The sequence below is a fragment of the Candoia aspera genome, chromosome 2, assembly GCF_035149785.1.
Source record: "Candoia aspera isolate rCanAsp1 chromosome 2, rCanAsp1.hap2, whole genome shotgun sequence".
NCBI lineage: Eukaryota > Metazoa > Chordata > Lepidosauria > Squamata > Boidae > Candoia > Candoia aspera.
In genome coordinates, this window is record NC_086154.1 from 182,516,482 (window position 1) to 182,528,991 (window position 12,510).

The following is a 12,510-nucleotide window of genomic DNA, read 5'->3' on the forward strand; positions in this document are numbered from 1 at the left end:
GTGCACGTGCCCCAGTTTGGTTGCAGAAGGTATTTAGGACCCACAGGCACATATAATTGTGCAAAGAATGAAGTGGCTTGAAAAATGGCAGCCATATTCTCTAGCATTTCAAGGGCCTGTTTTCTGTGAAGAAAAACAAGAGGAAGGGTACTGATGTTGAATTCTTCTTACATACTTCCTTCATCTGTGATTTCAAAATATTCCAAGGTGGGCCATGATTTTTTTGTGTATGTCTGTATATATATATTTTTCTTTGTATGTTCTATGCTAACTACTGTATTTCAGAATTTATTATAGATATGTGACATTTGATTAGCTTAGAGTTGCCACTGTATAATTACATTAAATATTTCATATTTATTGCTAGAATGAAAAGCATGTGATTAAGGGAACACCAAGGTATGGAGAGTTTTCAGTGACATGGTATATGAAATTAAAACCATAATCTTCAAGATCACCCACCAATTCTGCAAGGCAACATACATAGTGCTGTACTTAAAGAGTATTAGTTGCATGTGAGAAAGTCTGTGACTCAAATTTCAGCTTGGCCATAGTTCTGAAAGTAATTCTGCATATACAAATATGAGCAAATTCCTTATCTTTCAATTGACGTATGATATATTCCAAGTGCTTTGAACATTTAGAAGAAGCAATATAGAAATAGAATTTGTTTTTGTACAATTTGTAACTGAAAAAGATGGTAGTGAACTATAGTTTCAAGCATCCTTCCCTATTGGCCATGAAGGATAATATTTCCAATTCCTGCCATATGTCCTTGCGCATGGCGAAAAAAATGGCAACGTTGCCATTTTTTTCGCCATGCGCAAGGACATATGGCAGGAATTGGAAATATTATCCTTCATGGCCAATAGGGAAGGATGCTTGAAACTATAGTTCACTACCATCTTTTTCTGTTACAAATCGTACATATCGTACAAAGTCGACTTCTTTTCAGCAAACAATTTTGCGTTGGAGCTAGCTTGTCCTATGGTTTGTATGGAGACTTGCCTCTATTCTCCATGACGCCTCAATTGTAGCATTCCAAGGAGTAAAACTAAACTTCAGTTCAGTTTCTAGCCAGTATCTAACTGAAGTGGAACATTTAGCATTTCTCCGTTAATGTTTACTAAGGCATCTGTTCATTTCTCTGCATGGTGAAAAGCTTTCTCTTACTGTTACGAAATAGCCCAGCAGTCTAGACTTCATAATAAATGGGCTAACTATAAAGTTGAAATTCTTCAGTACTAGAGCTTAAAATGTGTGGGTGGGCGGACTTCTTTCACACTTAGTAAATAGCTTTGTGTCTGTGGCCAAGATATTAATCTGTTGTTTGGCCTTTATAGGCATTGAATTGTTTAAAGAAGGAGGGAGAAAAATCTGCTTCAGTTTTGGAATTGCAATCATTTGCAAGCCCACACGATCTTTTCATTTCGGCCTCTGCAGCCCAAACTATTACATTCTCCCTCTTTACCCTGTTTCCCATTCGGATATAGTTCTGATTTTGGGTGAAGTAGAATTGGATTAGAAATCGAAAGATGAGTGTCTGATATGAAGGACAAGCAATGATGACAACTGACTACATATGGATATACAGTAGTATCACAAACCTTTCAAATTCATGATATATTAGCAGCTCGTTCTAGGGCAAGAATAGAGGTTTTCTATGCTGTGTCTTTTGTCAGTATGCAAAATTTACAGCATAGAAGATGTAACTAAGAGCACTGAATGCATAGACATTCAGCCCTGATCATCCATCTATGCTTTTTTCCCTTCTGGAATTCCCCAGTTTTTTCCTCTTGACTAAAAATGTGCCTCAGAATGCCTGTCTGCTGGGAAGGGGGCAGAGGGGGAAACCAGCCTGGAAAGGAATTGCAAAACAAAAGATGGGATTAATCCTCCCTCCTACTGATACTTCCTCCAAATCACAATTATTCTGGGGAATCCACCCTAAAGGGTCAAGGTTTATAGTGTAATCCTTGACCCTTGTAATAAAAATAAATTGGAAATCCACCCTAAAGGGCAAGGTTTATAGTGTAATCCTGATGTTTCAGTACAGACTTAGTCACCATAGATTTCTTTGAGCTTTGGCTCCTAGAAAACATGTTTACTGCTTTAGTTCAAAGTTCAAAGGACTTCTTTAGCAAATCCTATACGTGTCTTATGGAATGGTTATTTACTTGCTTGGTGTGGTGTGGTGTGTTGTAAGCACAGACACAATGCACAAAATTAATATTTTAGGTCAATGACCTTCATGTTTTATTACATTCCTTTTTATGGGTTTATTTACTACCAGGGGATTTTTTTTTTAACATTGGAATGGACTGGAATGGAGCGAGCCATAGACCCACCTAATCCAGCATTCTGTGTCACATAGTGACCAACTGACTGCATTTGGGAAGCTCACATGCTTGGGCTAGAAGGTCAGCCTGTTCCACTGTTGCTGTTCCACAGCAGTCAGTATTAGCAGCTGTTAGTTGCCTGATCCTCCATGGACCTTTCCAGAACTCTTTTATAACCATCCAAATTGACTCCCATTTCCACAAGTTTGCAGCAAATTCCAAAATTAATTAGATTCCCTGCATTTTATTTCAATAGGGGACCTGAGTTTTAACTCTGAAGGAGAAAACTTCCCTTTTTCCTGCTCTTTGGGTCATTTGATATATCTCAACCATATCTTCCCTTACCCACATATTCTAAACTAGACAGCTACAAATGCTACAGTCTTCCTTTGCACGGAAGATGGTTCAGACCCCAATTGTTTGGGTTGTCCCTTCTTTTGCATGTTTTCTAGCTCTATAACATCTTTAAGATGCAATGTCCAGAACTGTACATAATATTCCCAAGTGTGATCTTACCATTGATTTCTATAAAGGCATTATATTGGCTGTTCTATTTTCATATCCTTTCTAATGCTACTGAGCATGGAATTTGCCTTCTTTTTACAGCAGTTGCACACTATGTTGACAGTCCGTCCAACTTGACTCCATCATTCCTGTCTGGTTCAGCTCAGATCCCATTTTTGTTTTGATATTGATACTAAATTGCTCCTATATTGATGCTAAATTGATCCTATATAAATCTTTTTATATGTGTGTGTGATTTCCTTTATTTTAACCGCTGTAACATACATAGGCTTTTTTGAAAATATGTATACCCAGTAGTGCATTTTGTTGTTGCAGCTGCTTCCTATATCACACCAATAAAGATTCTGTTTTTGTTTAAATATTAAATATATAGTACCATCATTCATTTCATTTCCATGTCCTTTCCTCTTCTGTGTACAGTCATTCCCACTGTAATCACAACACTTGACCTGAGATAGTACCTTCAGACAGCCTTCTGCAATCTGACACCATTCAGGTATATTGAGGTTGTATCTGGCAGAGAATACTGGGAGTTGCGATAAAGCTGAGGGTAAGGAATCAATGTAGCCTCACCAGCAGGTTCACCACATATGAGGCCATTCTGACTGATGTTTTGAAGGAGCTGGTAAACGAACTTTTCTGGATGGTGCCAAGTTGAAGAAGTCAGTTCTAAATTTTATAGATGTGTTTGAAGCAGGTTTTGCTCAGCCCAAATCCTAAGATGTATAAAATGCAATAACCAAGTTCAAAACCTGCACTAAAGTGCAGTTTGCTTAACCACATTTTATTGAACCAACTGTTAATGGCCAAGTTCACACATGTGAAGCCAAAACAAAGCACACTATATGGTTCTAATGGTTGCCTATTCTAAAACACCATCAGACTCATGAGTAGGAATTCAGAGATACCTGATTTATTAAAGAATAGTATGCAGGATCACAGAGAAAGCTGAGAACGATGAAAGCACGCCAAATTCAAACTAAAAACCCTCGGTGCAAATGAGATCCCTCCCCCCATAGAATCTTCTCAAGTTCACAATCCCAGGTGCTCCTAACGGTTTCTGATGGTCTGCGGGAAAAGTCCTTGAGCAGAGAAAATAACCTAAACACATTCCATTGTACTGATTTCACATACAGGTCTCATAGCAGCTCCCTCCCAAACAAACGCGCATCAGCGCCATGGCATGTGAAACGTTACGATGTATAAACTACATTGAATCAGTGAACATGACATAGGTTTGGTGCTGTGTGTGATTTTTTTTTTTAACGTTTCTTTTCCCACTGCAAAACTTAGGATAAAACAGAGATCTGTATGCTGAACAGAAGCAGGCAATTGTCTGACCCAAAAATTGGATCTGAAATAATTCAAACATTATGTAGAGCAGGAATATTCAAATGTGAGTTCTGGGTATTATCAGTTTGAGCTTTGAATAACATTCATTAAAATGTACATAATGTGACATTTGAAATGGTTATCAGAATTTGGAAGCTGATAGGGAATTGCATTGTGATTTGTTAACAATTTTGGGGGTGATCCCAGTTTTGGACTGGAAATATATTTAAAATACAGATCTTCATTTAGTTTGGACTCAAACTGGAGATTAGGAATAAGCTGATAAAATTTATTAGGAATCAGCTTCAGCACCACAGGCAAATTACTTGAAAACCAGTAACTTTATTTTAAAACAACAACAACAAAGTAATAATGAAGTTTCTTTTCTCAGTCAAATGACAACAGCAATTTGTTTGGTGCCACTCAGTGGCTATAAATCAAAATGCAAAATGGAAGAGGAGCTCTTGAAAATGTGGTTCTGCTAATTATTATATTCTAATAGTAATAATAAGTTATGTCACATTTAAAAACTAAGTACAGAACAGAAATAAAGAAATACCAAATTTGAATATGCTGAATTACAAAGGATGCACACTGAATACCTTGGGAGCTCTAACTCTAAGGCAATAGTGAAATACCAAACAGGCTTAGGGTTTCTGTCAGAAATCCTGCTTTGAGTCAATTCACACTTAAATGTTTTTGTTTCTGCAATAATAAAATTGTTAGCTTTGTTAGCTGTGAAGCACCTAATATTTTTTTTTGTTTAAATATATTAAAAGTATATTAAAATTGCTTAAATAGAAAGAGATTAAAAGGACAAAAAATAATAATTTCTTAACTAAATAGGAATGGTAAATAATTCACAATTCCTGTCTGCTTTAAGTGATTTAGCGGTGTACTTTTGTTAATGGACATAAACTTTACTTTCTGAATTAGGTAAATGTAGTTTAGCTTTGTTTTATTTTTTAAGCAGGAAACCAAATGGTGCACCAGTAATTGGACAAATGACAAAAAAGTTTTACCCACTTTTTTTATAGATATTGATAAGACTTGGGCTCCTAGTTATATAAAAGCAAATTAGCAGAGGTAAAGCAGGAAAGTTTATAAATGAAAGGTCTGTAAAGTACATACCCATTCTATTAGAAGTCATCAATTGAATTAGAAGACTGATGCTTCATTATTACACTTCTACTGAATGTAGTTTCTTATAGCTGGGTCATAAGCAAGAATTAGAAGACATACAGTACTTAAATGTGGATTAACTATATATGTAATTAAAGGGGTATGTGTTGATACTATTACTATTCATATACAGTAAATGTATTGGTCCTCTTAAATCATTTTGCCAAGCTTCTGAATTGCCTATAGCTTCTCAACCCCCCACGATTTTAAGAATGTCTGTCAACTCTTCAGATATTGCAATTCTGGGGAAGCGGCAAGTATAGGAGCCAGTTTGGTGTACAGGTAGTCCTCATTTAGTGACTGCATTGTTTAGAGACCATTTGCAGTTATGTTGGTGATTAAAAATTAACTTTAAAACAATCCACACATTTTCAGTCTTTGTAGGTCTATAAAGCAAGAAGTAAGATCATAAGCACAGTGACCCCTTTACTTAACAATCGAGTTGCTGGTCCCAATTATGGTTGCTAAATGAGGACTACCTGTAGTTGTTAAGGTGCTGGCCTAGAAAGCAGGAGACTGTGAGTTCTAGTCCCACCTTAGGCATGAAAGCCAGCTGGGTGACCTTGGGCCAGTCACCCTCTGTCAGCCCAACTCACCTCACAGGGTGGTTGTTGTGGGGTATGTTTGTCCCACTTTGAGATGAGTGTGTGTGTGTGTATGTTTGTGTGTGTGTGTATGCATGCATGCATGCATGAATACAGGATAAAAATCTAACAATAATTGTTGATTGCTGTGTTTAACATAGTGGGCAGGCTTAGAGTTACTAAAAAAAGTCATTCCAACAGAGAAATGTTTCTTCCTTCTAGCCTGGACTAAGGAATGATAGTGTCCTAAATAGCCTGGAGTAAGGAACCAGTGTCCTAAATTTGCCAGTTAGGTGGCTTGGTCTTATTTGAGCTGAAAGTTTGTTTATTAAGTTGTGAATAAAGAGATTTTAGTGTGGTACATGATTCTTAATGACTCTGCTCCCTCCTGGAATAGTAACTTCTGGCAGGAACTTAGTGGCATATTTGGAATTTTGCAGTGCTGTTTGTCTAACTGTTACACTGGCCATCTCATTGACTGTTAAGGAAGTAACAAATAAAGTTAGCAAATAAGTAACACATTCATTTTTCAGGATGATAAAAAGCGGTATGCGTCATGAGTTCATTTTGGAAGCCACTGGTGCACACAGGAGGACAAGTGGGATTGGGTTTCAGCCATACTGTACAGGGTTTATTGATTGCTCAAGAGTTGCAAAAGTAGAGCTTTAGTTTTCCTAACAGAATCTTAATCCTAGCTATTTCCTACTCTGCAGGCTTATCTCTATTGAGCTATGGACGTATGTTCAGTGTGTTCCAGTAATTTTCTTCAACTCTGTGTGCTGAATCTCATGTGTCTTTCCTTTTCCAGTTTCTTGTTTGAGGCATACAGGTAGTGGCCTAAGAATTCCCCTCTCTGCCAAGACTGGTAACTGTTTTTTTACATGCTGCTGTATTCACTCCACCTACTTGATTAATGCTCACTTTCAGTCTCCATTTTCCTACATTCTCTTATCCTACCAGCTTTTTGCTGTTGTCCTGCTTTTCTCTCAAAAATATTACTTTTCTGGCTAGCTTCTGAGTGACCCGGTTCACAGTAAGTGTCAATTGTCTAACAGACTGTTGCTTCTTCACTCACTGCTTTCTGTTTTTGCCTTTCCTTTCCTGCAGGCATTTGCCGCTGACTCTGCTTATCTTGTTTATGGGCCCCCAGTATTCCAGCTACTCTGTCCCATGTGCACCCACATCTTCCTTCCTTCCAATGAAAATTGTAGGCTAGAGACATACGTACACACCAGCTCCAGCGTCCAGTGTTCACTCCTCTTCCTTTTGACAGAGCACATCAGTTAGCTACTTGGCAGGGAGGCAGACAAAATCCAAAAATTCCTGTACCTTCTGGAATTATTGTGAAGGCTTGCACTTTCCAGAAGCTTCTGTTAGCTTCAAACAAACAAACAAACAAAACATGTGGGGGGTGGGTACAGTTGCTCATTCCCAAATGTTTACATGTTCTTCTGCATGAAAATTCTGGAAATTCACAAAAACAGGCCTGCTGTGGAATGTGATGACAAAAGTGGAAGAGGGTATGGATTTATACTCTATTACATCAGTGGCTGTTGGTCTTTCATGCCTTCCTTTATTTTACAGAAAGAGATGACAGCCCGAATGTGTCACTGAAGAACCGTGGCTGCATGGAGAAGGGGAAAAAAAAGCAATGTCCTGCTAACTGAAGAAGAGTTAGAAGATATACCAGCCCTGCGTAGGCAAGAGCTTGCCTACTTATCCTTAAAAAGCAGGAAAGCCAGGAACAGAAGATTATTGCTTTCACACACACTTGGCACCAATAAGTACGCTCTTAACCTGAACATGCTGCTAGGTACTCCCTTGGAGTGTTGTGGATAACTTGTAAAAGAACGAAGAAAGAAAAAAATGATTCGTTTTGCATAGACCTGAATGATTGAGAAGGAGTTACTCGGATTCCAAATCAATTCCAACTTCCTGTTCTTACAGCTTTACTACAGTTGTGCTTTCTAATCGTCATTTTGATACTGACCTTAAGTCACTAAATTGTGATTGTATTATTGTGCAGGCAGTCTCTCTTAGAAGCCTTAGCAGTAGCTTGTTCCTTTTCTTCAAATAGGGATAGGAAGTAAGTCACTTGGGCACTTGGCACTTAAAAATGCTGCTTGTGTGTTTGACCAAGACCTGAGACGACTGTCTTAGAATAGGCAGGGAAGAAGCTAATCACCTAGTAGAATGGACAAAAAGTTTTCCCATTTAAAACTGGCATGACTGCTTACCCAAAGAGTGGCTTTTGAAACACCTCCAAATGTCCATACACATCTCATTGGTCTCCTTTACAGCTGTCTAGAATGACTGCCATAAGAGGTTATCAGCTTGCATCTTGGCATCAAGAACATGGGTGCCCAAGGCCTTGGGATCACTAATAAAAAAAATCCCTTTGACAGCGAGTTCTGCCATAGCTGGCTCATACAAAGGATACATCTATTTTTCATGCACACATAATATAAAAAGTCATGTTCCATCCTGAGTATTTGAATGAATACAGAGATTGCTGGGGAAAAGTGACAAAAATATATTGATGAGCAGGCCAAATAATGTGTATCCTAATTTGGAAAAAGAGGTGAGTTGTATCTCTGTACAAATGTATTTGTGTGCACAGAAAGAAGGGAAGACTACTCAGGGAGAATCAGGAAGAGAAAAACCTCTGTGTGGTGGGAAGGGGTAGATGTTACAAGGTGTAAAAAAAGTCCCATTTGTTGACACAAAAAGCACTACTTAGATTCATTTGCTATAGTTACTGAAACTAGAGTGACTTCAGGACTCTCTTCAGAGGGCTAGTTCAATGTGCAAATACGTAGAACAAGTATAACAATCCAGTAAAAGCCACTAGACTCTGTACTGATAGTGTATTTCACATTGTGATCTTATCTATGCAGCTTTCTGGACTGTCTTATGTTAACGTTTCCTGGTAAATACATTGAAATACCGCTGTGCCTCTATTAATATGCCTTACTCAATTGCTTTTCTTTCTAACACTTATTTCACCTATCAGGAAATTGGTGACTTGTGTGATTGTGGTACTGGCTATAAATGTTGTAAATCCTGAGGCTGGTGTGAAGAACATGTGCAATTAAGATCATTTTTAAAATGTAGGAACTGTAGAACACCTTCTTTGAGATTGTTCATAATCAATGCACTTTGCCTGTGCAAGAGATCTGTAGTCTGTGAATTGTACATACAGATAATTGGAATACACACATGCACAGAGTTAGTGGTTCTCATTGCTTCCCACTCATTTCTAGTTTTCTTTTAATTTGAAAAACTAAATTCAAAATGTTGAAGCAAAGATGGTGATTAGGATGAAGTTGGAATTAGAAATACTACTTTTATTTCTTTTGATACGTGATAAAAATTCCTTCACAGCTTGATAAATAGCAAATTGTCCAATGAGATTCTCCAGTGAAATTAATATTGGTGACTTCAGTGAACTGCCAAGGAGTATTCACAGCTTAATCATTAATGAATTTTTACTGATGAAGTTTTAACACACAATTAGGAAAATAAGAATACAGAGAAAGAAATAGTGTTTACTTGGTACATTTCTTCAAATTTAATCATATAATTTTAGAATTAAAAGTGTATCTAGAATTTACAGTTTGTATGTCTTCTTTCAGGCCTTGAAATTTTTGCTGACCTTATGCAATCTCTTCTTTCTGAGCTGTTCCAAAATCGATATTAACATAATACAACTGTCCTAACAGCCAGGAACCACGCTGAGACAAGGAATAGGTCTCTAGTGTTTATTACTGCTACATTAGACAGAAAATCCTAACAAACTGAAGAAGCGTGGGAAAAATCCAGACAGATAAACCCCAAAAGTTAAGGCGGGTCTGATCTGTGTCTCTTTGAATGGCTGCTTAACTCCTCAGTACTATGCATGCCTTTCCCCCCCTGGATAGAGGCCCCCTCCTGCTCATCATCAGTACTCATGACAACAACATAAGATAAAAAAATAAAATGTAGGTACGTTATTTGACTATATTAGCCATACAGAATAATATAATCGAAAGATAGTGGAGATTTGTAAGAATTTATTTTTGATACTGATATATTATTATTTCCACAGAATTTAGCACCAACTTTAATGTGAATCTGAATCAGAATTTCAAAGGGGTTTATATCAAATTACAAATTCTAACCTTCAGGACTGATTTTTTTTTTTTTTGGTGATGTTCCCTAAATTAATTTAGGATACAAGCTGACATGCCTGAGTCAGAGATATTTAATCTTAAGTGCCACTTGCATATTCAGCAGCAAAGAATAAATGGACTACTTCTGAAATAGATGCTGGTGTTAATGGGTTCTTTTTTGTTTGTTTTGGTTTCTTCCTTTATGCCTGCCCATTTTTTGATTTAAAACTCTGAAGTCACAAAGAGGTAAGATATACCTGCTATTTGCTGTAAGTTCGCAGGATCAGCTTCTCTGAGCTGAGTCCAGAAGAAAAATGTATGGCAAGTGTGCTCCCACTCTTTTAGTCCATGTGAAAGGTGAAAGGTCCCTGTGCAAGTACCAAGTCATGTCTGATCCTTTGGGGGGACGCCACTTTTTGCGACGTTTTCCTGGCAGACTATAGCAGGGTGGTTTGCCATTGCCTTTCCCAGTCGTCACCTTCCCCAGCAAGCTGGGTGCTCATTTTACTGACCTCAGAGGGATGGAAGGCTGAGTTGACCTGAGCCGGCTACCCGAGAATCCAGCTTCCGCTGGGATCAAACTTGGGTCGTGGGGAGAGTTTCGGTTACAATACTGCCGCCTACCACTCTGCGCCACACGAGGCTGTCTATTAGTCTATACGTAACCTTTTTAAAATATGAAGACCAATGCATCCAGTCCTTCTAATATTTGACTTTTTTGCTACTTCAAGAACGAGTAAACTGGAAACCTTGGGGTTTTTTCCCCCCTCTTATCTGGGACTTAATAATTTAACAATAGTTTCAATAGGTTATTTTAAAGGGATTAAATAACAGGAACTAAAATGGAACCACATTCTATTTGATGGAACAGGCTGGTTACAGTTAAGTGATGCAGTGTCACCCAAAACCGGCAGATCTGGGTTGATCTTTATTGCACGCAGTGACCAAACTCTAAATCCTTACTCAGGAAAAAGCAAAGAACGTGCTGTTTGACTTTTGTGATTTAGAGAGGCAGAGAATATGATCATATGTTTGAAACTGGAAACATATTTTCGAATAAAAAATATCAGGGTTCCAGCCACTCACCCCAGTGGTTGAGAGCTTTGCCCATCTTGCACAGTGCAAGATAAAACTGATGAATCTCATCTGAGAGATCTATACTTAGGTAAACTGAAGGGCTGTCATCCTGGTGCTCCTCAGATACGTTGCACTACAACTCCCAGAATAACCATTCTGTTTGGGAGTTGCAATCCAACCGCATCTTGAGAGTACCAGATATGGGCATGGCTAATACGGAAGGAAACAATCCAACTGGTGGCAAAATTCAGTGAGAACTGTAATAAGAGCTGTGTTTCAGTGAAAGGTGCAAACATGGGCAACAGGCTGGATTTATTATTCATAGAGGAATCTGCAGCAAATCAGACATGGTATTTGGGAACAGCATAATTTGGCTTCACACGTCCCCAGCAAAAGTGACCCTGTCCATAAAAGTATTAAAGGAGAAGAAAGTGCTTCATCAGAATTAGCTGATGAACAGTAAATTATGAAGCTATTTTGAAATATCAAACGCAGATGATAGTAATGTAGTTGTTCGTATGGTCCTAACCTCCTTGTAAGTAAAGCTCAACAAAACCAAATATAGTTTCTTTTCTGTGATTCAAATATTTCTGTTTCGAAATAAACTTAGTTTTATAATGGAACAGGTTTTTTAAAAGGCAGTTATGCTTTTTATCTGGTCTGCGATGGTACACGCAAGGAGCTTTCCCCACTAGTTTAGAGAGAACCTGTGGATTTTTTCCCCAAGTGTTTAAGGTAAACTTTTGTTTTCAGAACTGCGTAATTTAGATTTTTTTTTTCTGCCATACTAACTGAATTCTAAAATGCAGGCCTTAGGAATGTCAAAGCCAATACATTTATAGAACATTTGTAGAAGTTATGTGTATGTGATTTAAATTAAAAAATCAACTGTTTGATGAGTTTAATGGTATCAGTGAAATAAAATGAGTTTTCAGAAAGGGTTAGTAATGTTTGTAATGTTGCATCACTCCTAAGTCACGTTTTTAATCTATGCACCCAAGAAAGAAGAAACAACATAGGCGTCCTATATGTGGTTTATAGAAAATCCTATTAAAAAAAACAAAACCAATGTTGTTACAGCAGTTTCTCTTTTTTTAATGACAAAGTTTCCCCAGTGTATGGCTTTCATAAACCCTAGCTAAAACATAAAAGCTTTGTTTTCTTTAATAAAAATATACAGTATGTATTTGGTTTTATCTCAACTGGGTAAGGTAATTAGCCACGTTGTTTGCTTCAGTAGTATCCTGAAAAAAAATAGGATTCCTCAAATAGAAAGGTAGGAAAAACAACACACATCTGAAAACAGCTCATTCACCATTA

At 37.6% G+C, this 12,510-nt stretch overlaps 1 protein-coding gene across 1 annotated transcript in view; it reads left to right on the forward strand.

The window, feature by feature from the left end:
• The window catches only part of MOB3B (MOB kinase activator 3B), a 96,796-nt gene extending 84,537 nt beyond the window's left edge, over nt 1-12,259 (forward strand). Inside the window, exons 4-5 of the mRNA XM_063294995.1 lie at nt 7,547-10,457; nt 10,768-12,259. Coding sequence (XP_063151065.1) covers nt 7,547-7,576 — 30 coding nt within the window. The 3' untranslated portion in view covers nt 7,577-10,457; nt 10,768-12,259. The remainder of the gene's footprint in view (nt 1-7,546; nt 10,458-10,767) is intronic.
• Nucleotides 12,260-12,510: the final 251 nt, after the last annotated feature.